The sequence below is a fragment of the Nomascus leucogenys genome, chromosome 19 (assembly GCF_006542625.1).
Source record: "Nomascus leucogenys isolate Asia chromosome 19, Asia_NLE_v1, whole genome shotgun sequence".
NCBI classification, from domain to species: domain Eukaryota; kingdom Metazoa; phylum Chordata; class Mammalia; order Primates; family Hylobatidae; genus Nomascus; species Nomascus leucogenys.
The window spans coordinates 67,946,774-67,963,991 of NC_044399.1; the positions used below are offsets into that span (position 1 = coordinate 67,946,774).

Below are 17,218 nucleotides of genomic sequence, written 5' to 3' on the forward strand. Positions count from 1 at the left end.
GGGCGCGGTGGCTCACGCCTGTAATCCCAGCACTTCGGGAGGCCGAAGCAGGCAGATCACGAGGTCAGGAGATTGAGAACGGCCTGACTAACATGGTGAAATCCCATCTCTGCTAAAAATACAAAAATTAGCCCGGCATGGTGGTGAGCGCCTGTAATCTCAGCTACTTGGGAGGCTGAGGCAGGAGAATTGCTTGAACCTGGGAGGCAGAGGTTGCAGTGAGCCGAGATCGCGCCACTGTACTCCAGCCTGGGCGCAGAATGAGGCTCTGTCTAAAAAAAAACTCACAAAGTGATGGAAAAAAATTAGAAAGTTCACACACACACCCCAACATGCAGGTTTCCTGAGAAATCTCTTAAACTGTAGTGGGCAGAGTGGCTGGGAGGGATGAGTCTGCCCCTCAGTGCCTGAACCTCTTGCTCCTTCCAGAGTGACATGAGGTGGGCCTGGCAGGTGGCTTTCTCCCAGCAGCAGGGACCTACCTTCCGCTGCCACTAGCCTGTTAGTAAATAGGCTAAAATCCCCACTTTACACTTTGAGATGCAAGGCAGGCAGATCACCTGAGGTCAGGAGTTTACGAGACTAGCCTGACCAATATGGTGAAACCTCAACTCTACTAAAAATACAAAAAAAAAAAGTTAGCTGGGTATGGAGGCAGATACCTGTAGTCCCAGCTTCTCAGGGGACTCAGACAGGAGAATTGCTCGAAACCAGGAGGCGGAGGTTGCAGTGAGCCAAGATCGTGCAACTGTACTCCAGCCTGGGCGACAGAGGGAGACTCCGTCTGAAAAAAAACCACTTTACCTGCCTGGAGACTATGGGGTTTATTCTTCATCATTCTCACCCCAGGGCAAAAAGAGACAACTCTCCATCCACGGCGGCAGGGCTGGGATTCTGAGCGTGTCCTTACGAGCACTGCGCTCCGCTAAGGTAAGTGCATGCCCACCCTCCCTTCCCTCTGGGTGACAGGAATCCAGGTGTGCAGTGTCCTCACTAGGGTGCTTCCTCATGCTTGACACTCCCTGCTGAGCTGCACGGACGCGAAGCCTGCCTTTGCACAGCTCCCTGCCTCTGACCACTCAGTTCTTTACCCATTCACTCAGCAAACACGTTTTCTTGCCTACTCACTCCAAGTCCACTGCAGACTGACACCCTGCAGCCTGCCATGGAGCCACAGATAGACTGTGTTTGGCCCACACCACGTTTTGTGATTTTTTTTTGTTTTTGTTTTTGTTTCTGTTTTTTTGAGATGGAGTCTCACACTGTCGCCCAGGCTGGAGTGCAATGGTGCAATCTCGGCTCACTGCAACCTCTGCCTCTCGGGTTCAAGCGATTCTCCTGCCTCAGCCTCCCGAGTAGCTGGGATTACAGTCACCTGCCACCACGCCCGGCTAATCTTTTGTATTTTTAGTAGAGACGGGGTTTCGCCATGTTGGCCAGGCTGGTCTCGAACTCCTGACCTCATGATCTGCCCGTCTCAGTCTCCCAAAGTGCTGGGATTACAGACGTGAGCCACCACGCCCGGCCATGTTTTTTAAAATTTTGAATTAATTTCCAAAGTTGAAAAGTGTGAAAATTGCATCGAAAATTCTGATTTTGGGAGTTCTCTTGAATGATTTAAAAAAAAAAAAAAATCTCACCATCCCATGTGACCACGTTCGCTGGCAGCCCCTTCCCTAGGTGACCCAGGCCTGGCTGCCCCCTGCTGGTCCCTTCAGGCAGTTCACCTTCACTCCCTGTGACTGACGGACAATAACAAAACGAGTAAGTGTTTAGCATTAGCTGTGTGCCGGGTTCTAAGTGTGTCACACATATTGACTCACGTCGGCCTCATAATGACAATGTGGTAGATGCTATGATGCCCATTTATTCGAGAAAGCCTTAATGGGGGCCCAAGCCTATCAGGTTCTGGCAATGGAAATGCATCCGGGAAGAACACAGACAAAATCCTGTCCTTCACGGAGCTTTCATTCCGGTGAGGGGACATGGCGCATGCATGCATGGTGGGGGTTGTGCTGTTATAGATTGACGGTCATTATAGGCCTGGCTGAGCAGGTGACATTTAAGCAGAGACGTGACTGTAGTGAAGGTTTAGAAGAGTGTCCCGGGTGGAAAGAGGTGAAGAAATACGCCTGGGGCCACACAGCTAGTGAAGTAGCCAAGCTGGGACTTGAACCCATGCTGGCCCCAGAGCCTGTGCTCCTAACCACTGCATTCTAGGGCTTGATGTGAGATGCCGGCCCTGCCCCGAGATGCTCAGAGTTAGTGAGGAAGAGAAACAGGGAACATGGCTGCCGTTAGAGGGCTGGGGGTGGGGGTGCGAGAGGCCCCGGCTCTGAGGGTTCCAACCTCCTGTCCCATTCTAGTATCGTCCCGGGAGGCCGAGATGAATTGCCTGCCTGCCCTGGGCTCTTTATTTTAATCTCAGTAGGGTTCTGGGAGCATCCCCCCACCTCCACAAAGCTCCTGGGCCCCTCCTCCCTTCAAGGATTGCGAAGAACTGGTCGCAAATCCTCCTAAGCCACCAGCATCTCCGTCTTCAGCTCACACCAGCCCCGAGCCCCAGCCTGCGGCCAGGGGACCACGCACGTCCCCCCCCCCCAGCGACTCCCCAGCCGCTGCCCACTCTTCCTCACCCATGGGGAACAGCAAAAGTGGGGCCCTGTCCAAGGAGATCCTGGAGGAGCTGCAGCTGAACACCAAGTTCTCGGAGGAGGAGCTGTGCTCCTGGTACCAGTCCTTCCTGAAGGACTGCCCCACCGGCCGCATCACCCAGCAGCAGTTCCAGAGCATCTACGCCAAGTTCTTCCCCGACACCGACCCCAAGGCCTACGCCCAGCATGTGTTCCGCAGCTTCGATTCCAACCTCGACGGCACCCTGGACTTCAAGGAGTACGTCATCGCCCTGCACATGACCACGGCGGGCAAGACCAACCAGAAGCTGGAGTGGGCCTTCTCCCTCTACGACGTGGACGGTAACGGGACCATCAGCAAGAATGAAGTGCTGGAGATCGTCATGGTCAGTCTCCCCTCTCCCCTTCTGGCTGGGCGGTGCCGGGGTCACTCAGGGCTGGGGGCCCCCTGCTGCGGCTGCTGCAGAGGGAGTGGAGCTGTGGGTGGAGCGGGGGATTCAGGCCACTGGCTCTGAGAGCGTGGTGCTCCAAGATGCTGATATTGATAGACGGGTGGGCACTTGCCCACAGCTTCATTGTCTTCCTGGAGCAGAATCTGAGTGTTTCCTAATACAGCCATGTTATGCTTGGCTTCACGATGTTTGGGTCAGCAATGCACCATATAGACCACTGTGGTCCCATAAGATTGTAATGGAGCTGAAAAATTCCTATTGCCTAGTGACGTCATAGCACAGTTACTTTATTTTTCAAATGCATTTAGTGTAGCCTAAGTGCGTCTGTAAAGTGTGCGGTAATGTCCTAGTTCTTCATATTCACTCACTACTCACTCACTCACTCACCCAGAGCAACTCCCAATCCTGCAAGCTCCACTCATGGTAAGTGCCCTAGACAGGTCTACCATTTTGTATCTTGGTTTTTTATTTTTTATTTTTTATTTTTTTTGAGATGGAGTCTCACTCTGTAGCCCAGAGCTGGAGTGCCATAGCGCGATCTTGGCTCACTGCAACCTCTGCCTCCCGGGTTCAAGCGATTCTCCTGTCTCAGCCTCCCGAGCAGCTGGGATTACAGGTGTGCACCACCACGCCTGGCTAATTTTTGTATTTTTAGTAGAGACAGGGTTTCGCCATGTTGGCCAAGCTGGTCTCAAACTCCTAGCCTCAGGTGATCCGCCCGCCTCAGCCTCCCAGAGTGCTGGGATTTACAGGCGTGAACCACCGTGCCCGGCCCATTTTTTATCTTTATATTGTATTTTCACTGCATGATTTCTATGTTTAGCTATGTTTAGATGCACAAATACTTACCATCGTGTGACAACTGCCTGCAACACTCAGTCACATGCTGCACAGGTTTGTAGCCTAGGAGCAAAAGGCTGGACCATGGAGCCCAGGGGTGTAGTAGGCCCTACCATCTGGGTTTGTGCAAGGATGCTCTATGATGTTCCCACATGGAAATTGCCTGAAGGTGTGTTTCTCGGAATGTATTCCTGTCTCTGAGCGACACATGACTATATTTACATTTTTTCTTTCTCTCCATCCTTTGTTTCTTCCTTCCTTTATTAAAAAGTCCTTTGAAATTTTCAGCAGTACACATTCAAGTTGAATCACTGTTCATTCTAAACACACAATATGCTTCTAATATAAAGTAGAAAGAGGTCGAAGTTGGGGGCATGAACTCTGAGTTCTAGTCCTCATGTTCTCCCCAGCGCAGGGCGGGTCACTGCACCGCCCATGAGCCCCCGCTTCCCACGCGCGGCGTGGCTCCCGGCTCCTGACAGTTTCCCTGTGAGGTGCACACGCTTCCACATGGTTCCCAACACTCCTTCTCCCCCGTCCATACTGTCCTCACATCAGATCCTTTGTTGTGAAAGTAATGGCAAAAACCACAATTATTTTTGCACCAACCTCGTAGGTGTCTTGAAAATGGTTTATCTGATATATAAGTAACTCATGAAATTTAGAAACCTAGGCAAAAGAGACTAAAAATTGCCTCTAATTCCAACATCCAGGGAAAACTTTTCTTAGTATATCGGTATATATCTTTTCTGTCTTTTACCTATATAATTTTAAATAATGTTAAAGCTATGACATATTCACATACGATTTTTCATCATACATTTTTCAGTTACTCTTTTATCATGAGTGCTTTCCATATCATTACATATTCTTCCAAAACACTTTTTTTTTTATCTTCAGACAGAGTTTTGCTCTTGTCACCCAGGCTGGAGTGCAGTGGCGTGATCTCAGCTCACTGCAACCTCCATCTCCCGGGTTTGAGCAATTCTCCTGCCTCAGCCTCTTGAGTAGCTAGGATTACAGGCACCTGCCACCACGCCCAGCTAATTTTTGTATTTTAGTAGAGACAGGGGTTCACCATGTTGGCCAGGCTGGTCTCAAACTCCTGACCTCAGGTGATCTGCCCGCCTCAGCCTCCCAAAGTGCTGGGATTACAGGCGTGAGCTTCCGCACCCAACTTCTTCCAAAACACTTTTAATAGCTGCTTGGAATTCTGGCTTATGGAAATGTGGAAATTATTGAACATTCCTATGTTTTTGGACATTAGGTTGTTTCCATTTCTTTCCTATTATACCAGTTCTAATTTCCTTCATTTGATATTTTTTTATTCTTTTTCAGTCCCCTTGTCCCTGCCACTTACTTTATTCTTCTAATTCCATTCCTGTTAGTAGAGACTGTTGTTCAGATGTTAATAACTTTGTGTGCATTTGCAATCATGCTTTCATCTGCATGATTACAAATGCACAAAAATCTTCCACGGTTATTAGGAGAAATCATAAATAAAACAGCAGAGCATGCAGCTTGTGGCCCATGGGCTTGTCCTCAATGCTCAGCTCGGGCCTCCCATTCTGGCAGGGCCTCCCTCATTGTTATCTTGGCACAGCCTGCAGAGAAAGTTCCCTCAGATTGGCTGTGGGGTCTCTGGGTGGCCTGGGACAGGGACTAAATCTTCAGAGCGGCATAAACAATGCAGGGCCCAGCAGAAGACTACAAATTGATACTCCTTAAAGAAAAGGAGGAGGAAAGGGAGGGGGGGAAACGAGGGAGGGAGAGAGGGAAGGCAGGAGTCAGGAAGGAAAGAGGGGGAAGGAAAGAAGGAAGGGAGGGAGGAGAAGGAAAGGAGGAGAGAAAGGAAGAAAGAAGAAAGGAAAGGGAGGGAGGGAAAGGCCATCAATGGCTGGGGCTGTGCAAGGTAGCAGAAGGCTCTGCTATTCACCAGATTACAAGTTCATGGGCAGAGCACTGACTGAGGGAGTTAAAAGTGAAGGTTCTAGTCCCAGCTCTGACTCCAACTAGCGGTGTTGCTGTGGGAAAACCATATAACCTTCCTGGGCCCAGGGTGAGGATTTGATTATTTTTGCAGCCTTTCCCGAGGCCCTGAAGGTCTGTCCCTCCGTGTTGGAAGTGGGGTGGGCAGGCAGTCACTCCCAGCTTCTAGTTGGCACACCTGCACATAGTGCCCAAGGCCCTACACAGACAGATAGGAGTGTAGGAGCCACCTCCACTTGTGTCTAGCTCAGGGCTTCGAGTGCTGCCAGCGATGCTGCTGCCCTGGGCTGCTGGCTTTGGCCTCCTTGCTCCTTTATCCAGCACCAGGGGGCTGAAGGGAAACTTCTCAAAGCTGTCGACCTTCCCTCCAGGATAATTTCACAGCCATTATTGCCCCTGCCTGACCTGCTCGCAAGTGTCTCCAGGGAGGCAGAAGGCTCTGGCCAGAGCCAGTAACCTCCCAACTCCCACCCAACATACCTGCCTGCCCTCAGCATCCAAGGACCTACGGCTTTGGGTGTCCCCTCTGGACCCAGCCAGCGCTGATGTTCCTGAGCCACTGGAATCCTAGAAACTTGGAGCTGGAAGGGTGCAGGGAGCCCCCTTTGTCCCTTTCCCTGATCTCACAGATCTGGTGGCACTTCATGCTTCCCCTACATTGCATACCCAACTGCTTTATTAGAGGGGAGGGCGGTGAGAAGGATGGGATCCTTGAGCCCAAAGCTAAGCCTTTCGCTGAATCTGTCCTTGAGCAGAAGGTTAAATGAGGGGCTTCCTGTACCATGGAAGACCTTTGAAAAGTTCTAGTTGATGCCTCCCTCTCCCTCCCCCAGCCTTGGCCAATGCTCTCCAAGGCCTTCCAGTGATAAGGAGGTGAGTGGGCTATGGCACAACACGAGGATACCAATTCTAGAATCAAAATGCCTGGGTTCAAATCTCCACTCTTCTACTTGTAGGTGGGTGACTTCCAGCGAGTTAGTTGTCTCAGTTTCTTCATCCATAAAATGGGACCAATAATACCTTCTTCATAAGGTTATTTTGAAGATTAGACATAAAAAAAAGTTTAGAAAAGTGACACCTAAGCCAGGCGTAGTGGCCCACGTCTGTAATCCCAGCACTTTGGGGCGCTAAGGTGAAAGGATTGCTTGAGCTCAGGAGTTTGAGACCAGCCTGGGCAACATAGTGAGACCCTGTCTCTACAAAAAATTCAAAAAAACTTACTGAGCATGGTGGTGTGCACCCGTGGTCCCAGCTACTCAGGAGGCTGAGGTGGGAGGACTGATTGAGCCCAGCGTGTCGAGGCTGCAGTAAACCATGATTACACCACTGCTCTCCAGCCTGGGCGACAGAGCAAGACCCTGTCTCAAAAAAAAAAAAAAAAAAAAAAAAAAGAAAAGAAAAGAAAAGAAAACAAAAGGAAAGAAAAGGAGAAAAGAAGAGTGACACCTATTAAGTACTCAACAAATGTTAGCCATTATTGCCATAAGCCAGTCCTACTGAGCGACTGAGTTACAGTATGAACCCAGAGGAAGAGGTTTACTATTCTAAAACCTCTGGGCAGTAGGGTCTGACGTAGTCATTCCCAAACTCCAACCTCAGGACTGCCATAAGATTTTCATCAGGAAGCTTTTTCTTTCTTATTTTCATTTTTTTAAATAAGTGAAATTAATATGTCTACATAGTCAGAAAATCACAGTACAGAAAGCTACAAAATAAGAAGCGAAAGGCTTCTTTGTCTCCTCCCTGAATTCCCTGTCCCTTATGAGGGCCTCAAAAATACAGATGCCCAGGTCCTACCCCCAGGAATTTTGATTCAGTAGATCAGGTGGGGGCCTGTACATCTGTATTATAACTGCTGTCTGCTCCCGTGGGCTGGTCAGGCACTGAGAGAGGGACATTGTGATGGAGGTGACCCAAAGTCCCTATGTGTCTTCCATAATGGTTGTACCATTTTACATTCCCAGCAACAGTGGACCAGGGTTCCCTTGTCGCCACACCCTTGCCAATGCCTGTTATTTCTTGTTTTTTTTATTACAGCCATTCTAACAGGCGTGAGATGATATCTCATTGTGGTATTGATTTATATTTCCCTGGTGATCAGTGATGTTTCTAGATACCTTCTGGCCACTTGCGCGTCTTCTTTGGAGAAATGTCTGTTTGGGTCCTTTGCCCTTTTTTTCTTTTTTTAGATAGAGTTTCGCTCTTGTCACCCAGGCTGGAGTGCAATGGCGTGATCTTGGCTCATTGCAACCTCCGCCTCCCGGGTTCAAGTGATTCTCCTGCCTCAGCCTCCTGAGTAGCTGGGACTACAGGCATGCACCACCACGCTCGGCTAATTTTGTATCTTTAGTAGAGACGGGGTTTCACCATGTTGGCAAGGCTGGTCTTGAACTCCTGACCTCAGGTGATCCACCCGCCTCGGCCTCCCAAAGTGCTGGGATTTACAGGCGTGAGCCACTGTGCCTGGCCTCCTTTGCCCATTTTTCAATTGTGTTATTTGTTCTTTTTCTATTGAGTTGTAGGAGTTCCTTATATATTAATATATAATGTATATATTATATATATAGAGAGACAGGGTCTTGCTCTGTCACCTAGGCTGGAGTGCAGAGGTGCAAAAATGACTCACTGCAGCCTAGACCTCCTGGGCTCAAGCGATCCTCAGCCTCCCGAGTAGCTGGGACTCCAGGCATGCCTACCACCTCCGCTAATTAATTTTCTTTTGTAGAGATGGAGTCTCACTTTGTTGCCCAGGCTGGTCTCAAATTCCTGCCTTCAAGTGATCCTCCTGCCTCGTCCTTCCAAAGTGCTGGGATGACAGATGGGAGCCACCACACCTGGCCCCTTATATATTTTTGATATTAACCCCTTATAAGGTATATGGTTTGCGAATGTTTTCACCCATTCCATAAGTTACCTTTTGATTTTGTTATTGTTTCCTCTGACGTGGAGAAGCTCTGTAGTGTGACGTCATCCTGCTTGTTCATTTTGGTTTATGTTGCCTGCGCTTTTGGTGTCATATCCAAAAAATTATCGTCAGGACCAATGTCAAGAAGCTTTTCCCCTATGTTTTCCTCCAGCAGTTTGACGGTCTGAGGTCTTATGTTTAAGTCTTTAATCCATTTTGAGTAGATTTTTGTGTACAGTGTAAGATGTGGATTTTCCAGGGTTGCCAGCCCCGTAAAGTTCCTCCTAGCGAGTTCTTTCTTTCTGTTTGGAACAGGCTATTTTCAAAATGATCACTCCCGAGGACATGAAGCTCCTTCCAGATGATGAAAACACGCCGGAAAAGCGAGCTGAGAAGATCTGGAAGTACTTCGGGAAGAATGATGATGGTGAATTCCTTTTCCTTCGTTGCCTTTGATTTTTCAACCATGGGCTGTTTCCTGGAAACCCCAACAAGATTTATTCTTCTGAGTCAACGTGTCCAGGCAGGACGGGGGGCACCTCATTGTGCATTTTCAGAGCTGTCTGAAGGGTCCGACAGGGGAATGGCCTTAAGGGTGAACAGGAGCCCAAACTGTTTTCTGTGCAATTAGAACAAGAGCAAACCAACTCACCCTAGTTTTGAATTAATATCAAGTCCTAAGTCAGCGGGATCTAAATTTCTACGGTTTTACTTTGGGAAGTTGGTTTGGGTCCTCTGAGAAGCACCACAAGATAGGATTAGATTTAAATGAGGTTGCAAGAAATTTATGGCAGGAAAGGCTGACGAAGGAAAACAGGCTGGGATTGAGAGGAGGCTGGGAAAGCTATCAGACCGCGAGCAGATCTGACCCCTGGCAGGGAGAGAGGGAAAGAAAGGAAGGATAGGAAAGAAAGGAAGTTTAGGTAAGTAATGCCTGAGACTGCAGTGCATTCTGAGGAAGTGTTGACAGAGTCGACGGGGTGTCCTCAGTGCCCCTGTCAGTCTTGGTGCCCCTGCCCTGTCAGTCAGTGGCTGGAAGCAGCCCTCAGGAAGTGTGATCCTGCATTGTAGGCAGTGATGGGCTCCAGCCCTCGGCTGCTGGGGCTGTGTGTCTGTGATGCTCATGGCCAATACAAGAAGGATATGGTAAAGGAGCTGGTATTAGTCTGGGGCTGCAAACACATATGGCTGGAGGGGCAGGAATGATGAAAACAAGTTATGTGGACAGTCATCTACAAGCAGTGGGGATTGGCAAACAGCAGAGGGTGCACCTCTGGTCTAATGGCTTCCAGCACATTCCATGTGGGACTATGGAACCCATGGTTGAGACATCATCTGATTTTTTTTTTAAGAGAAGCCAGCCATGGAGATTTTTAAAATCCAATGTGTCTCAATTGATAAAACACAGCATGGCCCAAACACATCCAAGGGTCCTGTATGAACCCCTTTGGTGACCTCTGGAGGCAGTCTTCTACCAAGGTTCAAGAAGAAAAACCTGAGCAGGATGCTAAATAACGGCAGAGAGAGATGACCCTGCTCCTCCTAATCTGCCAACAAATGATGAAATAAGAGAAGCACAAAGGTCATTGGGGTAGGAGGGACATAGGACACAGAATTTAAGGAGGCGCTCATTCTCAGGGGTCAACAATGCACTCACAGGACCTGAAAGTGAGCGCCTCCTTAAATTCACGCCTTGGTAGTTTACCCACCTTTCCCTCATCGTCCCTGATTGGCACCTCTCCTTTGAGCACTTTCTCCTCCTTGCACAGACACTGGCTGCCAAGATGCCTTCTTTTGGCACTTCGCCCCACTGGCTCCTTAACTGGCTTCGTGACCTTCCTCTGGGTCTGTTCATGTGTTGAGCCCTGTGTTCTGCTTTTTGCTCGTCTGAAAACTGCCCTGGTGAACATCCCAGGAGGGGATGATGTCAGAAGCCCCGAGGCCGACGTGTTACTCCTGTTCGTGATGTGTTGTATGTGTTTCCACGTGGCCCATCTGGAGACAATGCCGCAGGGCAGAGTCAGGCTTTGATGGTGGGAGTTTCAAACTCTCTGTGAGCTCTCTGTGCGATGGCTGGGATGTTAAAACCCAAATTTTACCATCCAGACTTGTGCAGGAAGCCATCCTGGATCCTAACCCAGAAGGGATTAAAGGTATCCAAAAGGCCCAGAGCATAAGTCAGAAATCATATTCAGTTCAGCAAAGCTTTGTTGAGCACCGACTCTGTGCTAGGCACTGTGAACATACAACAGAAAGGAGCATCTGTCTCATGCTAGAGGTATTTCTGCGTGTGACTGCCTTCCCCGCCAGATCAACAGTTTCCCAGGGAGGGACTTCATCTCACTCTCTTCTATTGTACACCCCACCTCCGCTCCCTGCGGTGGCCTTGGCTCCAAGCACAGTGGCATCTGGGCTCAGGACCATGCATTTAACTGGACTGATCTGAATACAGTAAGCCACCTGATAAAAACACCGGAAAACCGGGTGTGGCTGCAACAAGGCTGTCTCTCAGTCCTGATCCCAAATAAGGAGGCAGATGAGACTGGGGGATGCAGGGATGGATGCATAGGAAGGGATTATGGTGGAGTTGTCAGCCAGGAATCATGGGGCTGCCTGTGTGCTGCAGGTGCCAAAGAGGCCTCTCTGCAGGCCACACTCCCCCTGGCATGATCTCATTGGGCCCTTCACTTCTCACTCCTGTTTCTGGAGGGATGTTGTGCCCTGCTTCTCAGCTGAGACTCTGGGCCTGACATCCAGATTGTTTTGCTATGCTCAGACCCCCAGAAGCTCCTCCTGAACTTGGTCCTTGAAACTTGAGCTACTATGGAAAATAGAATAACAATTAATAGTTATTAATTATTGAAGTATTTAATAACCAGCAAGGCAGGGGCACCGGCCAATTGGAAGAGGCACATAGCACAAGACTGGCATCTTGGGGTCCCCCCAGTGCCAGTCATTCACTCTTTGCTGGTCCCCAGGGAGCTCCAAGGGTCATGGGAAAGGAGGTGGGTATCTGGACTGGGGTGGGGGAATATTGAACACTCAGGGCCACTGAGTATTCAATATTTTCATAATAGATACATTCATACTGGGGACACTGGCTGGATGTCAGCCTCATCACAGCTCGCTTGGCTATCAATCCTGACTGTTTTATGTATGTATCTATTTTTTCCCAATGTACAGATAAACTTACCGAGAAAGAATTCATTGAGGGGACACTGGCCAATAAGGAAATTCTGCGACTGATCCAGTTTGAGCCTCAAAAAGTGAAGGAAAAGATAAAGAACGCCTGATGCCAACTGTTCAGCTGTCCTCCCTCCATCCACCACTCACACGACACCCGTGAGCACCTGCACACACACACACATGCATACACACACGCACACGCACACATCCACCCCAGGGCCAAGAGAAAGGCCTGCACACAAGCCCACGGCACAGCTCCCTGCCAAACTGAAGCATCTGTAGTGACCCACTGGTTCCTTCTTCCTGGGTCTTCAGCATCCCTCCCATCATGCCCGGTCCCACCCCTCCCTCTGCCTACCAGCCCATGGCCCTGTGCTAATCCCAGGATTAGGCCATAGAAGTCCTAAGTGTCACCCCGCTGTAAGCTTCTTTGTGGAGTGCTGGGTAAGCAGTTTCCAATAAATGCAAGCTGAGCTGGGCACGTGGCTGCTGGTCATCCTTCAGCTGGAAAAGGAAATGATTTCTGTCAGTCACACCTCAAAGACAAGGCTGTGTTGCGATGGCAGCCCTAGGTTGGGCTGCTTCTGTGTGGAATGAGTCTAACACGGTCCTGCTCTCATGGTGCTCACAGTCCAGAGGGGACAATGAACCTGGAAGGAGCCATGACCAGTGGCCCAGGTTACCATGGAAACGTGCAGAGCACCAGGGGAGGACACAGTGGAAGGGGCTGACTTGTCAGGGGGGATCAGGGACCACATCCCTGATGAAGGGAGATTTAAATTCAGACCCACTGCACACGAGGTGGGGGTCGGGGTCGGGGTGGGGAAGTCTCAAACAGAAGGTGGCCAACACAGAGCCGCTGAGGCACAAACAACCATCTCAACTTCCAGGAGAAGGTCAGGGTGGCTGGAGGGTAGAAGGAGGAGGGAGAGCAAAGTGTGAGCTGAACCTAAAAGGTAGGTGGGGGCTGGACCACGCAAAGCCCTCCCTGCAGCCTGTGGTAAGCACTTGGGGGCTCACCGTGGGGTCAGCGGTGCCACTGTGGAGTTGGAAGTAGGAGGGGTTTATGTTTGTAAGAGAAGTCACCAGCAGGCTAAAATAAGTCAGAGGGGAGCGACTGGGGGCTCCTGGGGGCAGGGAGCCTGATGAATAAGCTTTAGCAGCCACTCAGATGGCCTGGGCCAGGGGAAAGGCAATGGGATGGAGAGGACCAGACACAGTGAGGACACATTTAGGAGGTAGCATCCACCTGGCTGGCTGAGGGAGCAGGAGGAGGGAGGGCAGGAATGGCAGCCAGGCCTGTAGCGTGGGCAGTGGGTGAACAGCAATGCCATTTATGGAGATGAGAAATACAGGGAGTCTTTGGGGTTTCAGGGAATAATGATGAGTTCAGCTTCAATATAGTAAGAGGTGAAGGCAGAGCCATAGATGGCCCTAAAGCCCCTTGTTTTAGAGACAAGGAAAAGGAGTCCCAATGACAGGAAGCAGCTTGCCCGGGGACAGCCAGCTGATGAGCAGAGGTCAGGCCAGGGCTACCCACCAGCCCCCCACTGCCTCCTCAAAGCTCCAGGGCCTGGGATACCCAGGAACTCCATCAGCGGGTTCTCCAAGATCCCTGGATTTGTTGCTTTGAAGGCCCATTTATTCTCCAGCCTCAAGTTCCAAGATGAGGTCAGAAAAATGCATGGATGCCCTGGATTCTTGACTGACCTGTCTGCAACCTCTAGAGGCTCGGGAGTCTCCAGCTGCTGGTGTTGTGGTGATGCCCCCAGACCCCACTTTAGCCACAGAGATGACACAATCACCACTGCCAGACAGCACTCCTCTGTGTGGAGAGCAAACGTGAGAATAAACACTTATGAGCCATGTGCCATTCTAGACTCTGCCGTCATTATTTCATTGATGGAGACGTTATTATCTGCATAGTACAGATGAGGATACTGAGTGCAGGAGGTGTGAGTAGGAGTTGGTACTTAAACTGGAGTCCCTTTGGTTACACCAGACTTCTCCAATAGTTTTGACCTGGACACGGCAGGATAGAGAACTCTAGGATTGCACAATGTCGGAGCTAGAAAGGGGAAGGAGGCTACAAGGCGTGAGTCCAGAGGTTCTGGGAGAAGAAGGATTATTACTAGAATCATCTGCCCAAGACATTCTCCCATGTAGACATAGTGGGTTATATAGAAGCCAATTCAGTGGGAGATAAAGGACCGTGTGGGTCCGGTCCAGAGTGTTCTAGGAATATAACCAAAGGGCTCAATGCTCTTTCCACCACACTCCATGAATGAATCTGGTTGCTTGGAGGATGAGGCTGGGGCTTTTCACTTCTCTCTGAGGTCAGGCTATCACTGTCACTTGAGTCTAAAAGGACAGACACTGCATAATCAGGTCCTTGCTGGTTTGTGGTTCAAGGAGAGACATAAGGGGCCACTGGAGCTTCTAGTGGCCAGTGGAGAGCCAAAGAGTGAAAACCTAATTAGCATCTCTTTTTTTTACCTTAGGGTGGAAGGACCACTTGGGCTGGGATTCTGTACAGCTGTATGACACTTTGTGGAAAATAAAGCATGAAGTTCAACTTGGCCAAAGGGAAGAGGAGGTGGAGATAGTGATGAGCTATGCCATCAAGACTCTTCCAGATGCAAAAGGTAGATGACCTGGCACAAATTATTGTGGCACAAATAGAAATTAATTGTCTCTTATAGCTGAAATTCTAGGATTAGGGCTAGCTTCAGGTATGGCTTAATCCAGGGGCTCCAACAATGTCCCAGAGTTCATTTCTCCCTCTCCTGGTTCTGCTTTCTGCTGTCACCACCATTCTCAGACAGGTTCTTCCCGTGCTGGCAGGACGGTCACCAGCAGATCCAGGCTGCCTTCTTCATGGTTCCAATTTAAGCAGAAAAGAGAAAATGCTTTCTCTTAAGAGTTCCAGCCAAAGTATCAGGATTGCTTCTCACTGTCTCTGGTTAGTTATATGCCCAGCTTGACTCAATATCTGATGCCAGAAGGATGTACTGCTTTGCTTGGCCAGCAGATTTTTATGCCCATCCTTGAACTGAGGATAGAGTCAGGACAACTCAAGTTCCATGGACTGACAGTAGGAGATGAGTGGTTTTTCCAAGAGGAAAATTGGGATACTATAAGAAGGGCAGATTCTAAACATAGATGTCTACTATAGAGACCTTGGGGAAGTGATTTCCCGTCTCTAGATCCCTGACTCCTCAAGTACATGTAAATTCAAGGGCAGAAATGGGTCTCATTAAGAGCAATAATCCAAACTGCCCCAGCTTCTGTTGCCACCTGCCCACATAAGATCCCAGGCCCTTGTGCAGTGCCTCTTGGGCATTTTTAGCATCTCCAGGAGGTGTCCCACACAGATTCACCAATAGATCCCTAAGTGCCAGGTGCCATTGCTGCCCCCAAGTACTACGTTCCTAATCACAGGCGAGGCCACAGTGCCCCTAATGTGCCCAAGCTGTGTGCTGATCTGATCTGCTGAGGAGCCTTCTAGGTTAGAGTCTATCAGAACAGCCCCATGGGGAGTAGCATGTATCATGGAAACAGCTTTTGTCATTGCCTCCCGGAAACAGCTCTCCTAGCTTTTGTCTGAAGCTTCTCTTCTCTCACCAGGCTCAGACTCTGACCATGGAGCCAAGTGGGGTCAGCCACCATACTGCTGTCCACTTCACTCCCATTTCTGCCCCTTCATGGTTATATAAACTCATCAGACAAGCCCAGATCTATGTCTGTGTCTCAGGCTCTTAGGCTCCAGCTGGGATGACCACTCCTTAAAAAATAAAACAACTGGGCCAGCCACACCTACATTGCCTATCACTTAGTTGTGAGAATCAGTTGAGTCTGTGCTTGTGGAAGAATTTCTGAGCTCTAAATGCCACATGGGAGAAAGACTCAGTTTATTTGGACTTCAGCAAGGTATTGTCAGTTTCCAGAGGAGGTTTCGCCTCCTTCCCCTCTGCCTCAGTTCCAATGTTCTCAACCTTGGTCCCATATTAAAGTCACGCAGGTGGCATTGATGCCAAAGCACGGGCAACAAAAGAAAAAAAAATAGATACATTGGACTTCATCAAAATTTAAAACTTTTCTACATAAAAGGGCACTATCAAGAGAACAAAAAGACAATCTACAGAATGAGAGAAAATATTTGCAAATAATATATCTGATAAGGTATCCATATCCAGAATGCATAAAGAATTCCTGCAACTCAACAACAAAAAACAAACAATCCAATTGAAAAATGGGCCAAGAATTCAATAGACATTTTTCTAAAGAAGACTCACAAAGGACTAATCAGCAAGCACGTAAAAAGATGCTCGACATCATTAGTCATTCCGGAAACGCAAATCAAAACCACAATGAGATACCATCTCACAGCCATTAGGAATGGTTATCATAAAAAAAATGGAAAATAAATGTTGGCAAAGGCCATGGAGCATTTGGAATCCTCATGCATTGCTGGTGGGAATATAAAATGGCACAGCTGTTGGGGAAAATATAGAATCACCATATGATTCAGCAGTTCCACTTGCAGGTATACTCAAATTTTAAAAGCAGAAACTAGATGTTTATACAACCCTACCAATAGCAGCATTATTCACAATAGCCAAAACATGGAGACAAGCCAAGTGTCCATCAATGGATGAACAGATAAACAAAATGTGGTATGCATGGAATATTATTCAGCATTTAAAAAAAGGAATTTCTGACACACACTACAAGGTGGATGATCCTTGAGGGCACTATGGGAGTGAAATAAGCTGATCACGAAAGGATACATACTAGACAGTTCCATTTATATCCGATGTATCTAGAATAAGCAAGTTCACAGAGACAGAAAGTAGAAGTTGCCAGGGGCTTGGGGAGAGAAGAATGGGAGGCTATTGTTTAATGGATATAGAGTTTCAGTTCGGGAAGATGAACGTGTCCTGGAGATGGATGGTGGTGACAGTGACGGCTGCACAACAGTAAGAATGTACTTCATGCCACTGAAACGTACGCTTAATAATGGCTGGCCGGGCTCAGTGGCTCATGCCTGTAATCCCAGCACTTTGGGAGGCTGAGGCAGGTGGATCATCTGAGGTCAGGAGTTCGAGACCAGCCTGACCAATATAGTGAAACCCCGTCTCTGCTAAAAACACAAAAATTAGCCGGGAGTGGTGGTGTGTGCCTATATTCCCAGCTACTCAGGAGGCTGAGAC

The 17,218-nt window shown here is 48.9% G+C and overlaps 1 protein-coding gene across 2 annotated transcripts; it reads left to right on the plus strand.

Annotated features, from left to right (window-relative positions):
- Positions 1 to 1,502: 1,502 nt before the first annotated feature.
- On the plus strand, positions 1,503 to 12,484 carry RCVRN (recoverin). 2 transcript variants are annotated; one of them, XM_030800202.1, is made up of 4 exons: positions 1,503 to 1,764; positions 2,544 to 3,019; positions 9,135 to 9,246; positions 12,003 to 12,484. In XM_030800202.1, exons 2-4 carry the CDS (start codon positions 2,639 to 2,641, stop codon positions 12,110 to 12,112), a joined length of 603 nt encoding a protein of 200 aa, XP_030656062.1. In that variant the 5' UTR covers positions 1,503 to 1,764; positions 2,544 to 2,638; the 3' UTR covers positions 12,113 to 12,484. The 2 variants fall into 2 exon arrangements, with proteins under 2 accessions (XP_030656062.1, XP_003274722.1); XM_003274674.4 differs by having other exon boundaries at positions 1,503 to 3,019.
- Positions 12,485 to 17,218: the final 4,734 nt, after the last annotated feature.

Coding starts and splice junctions, on each gene's coding strand:
- RCVRN (XM_003274674.4), top strand. CDS start 2,639: ATGGGGAACAGCAAAAGTGGGGCCCTGTCCAAGGAGATCCTGGAGGAG. Junction 3,020..9,134: donor AAGTGCTGGAGATCGTCATG/GTCAGTCTCCCC, acceptor TGTTTGGAACAG/GCTATTTTCAAAATGATCAC. Junction 9,247..12,002: donor CTTCGGGAAGAATGATGATG/GTGAATTCCTTT, acceptor CCCAATGTACAG/ATAAACTTACCGAGAAAGAA.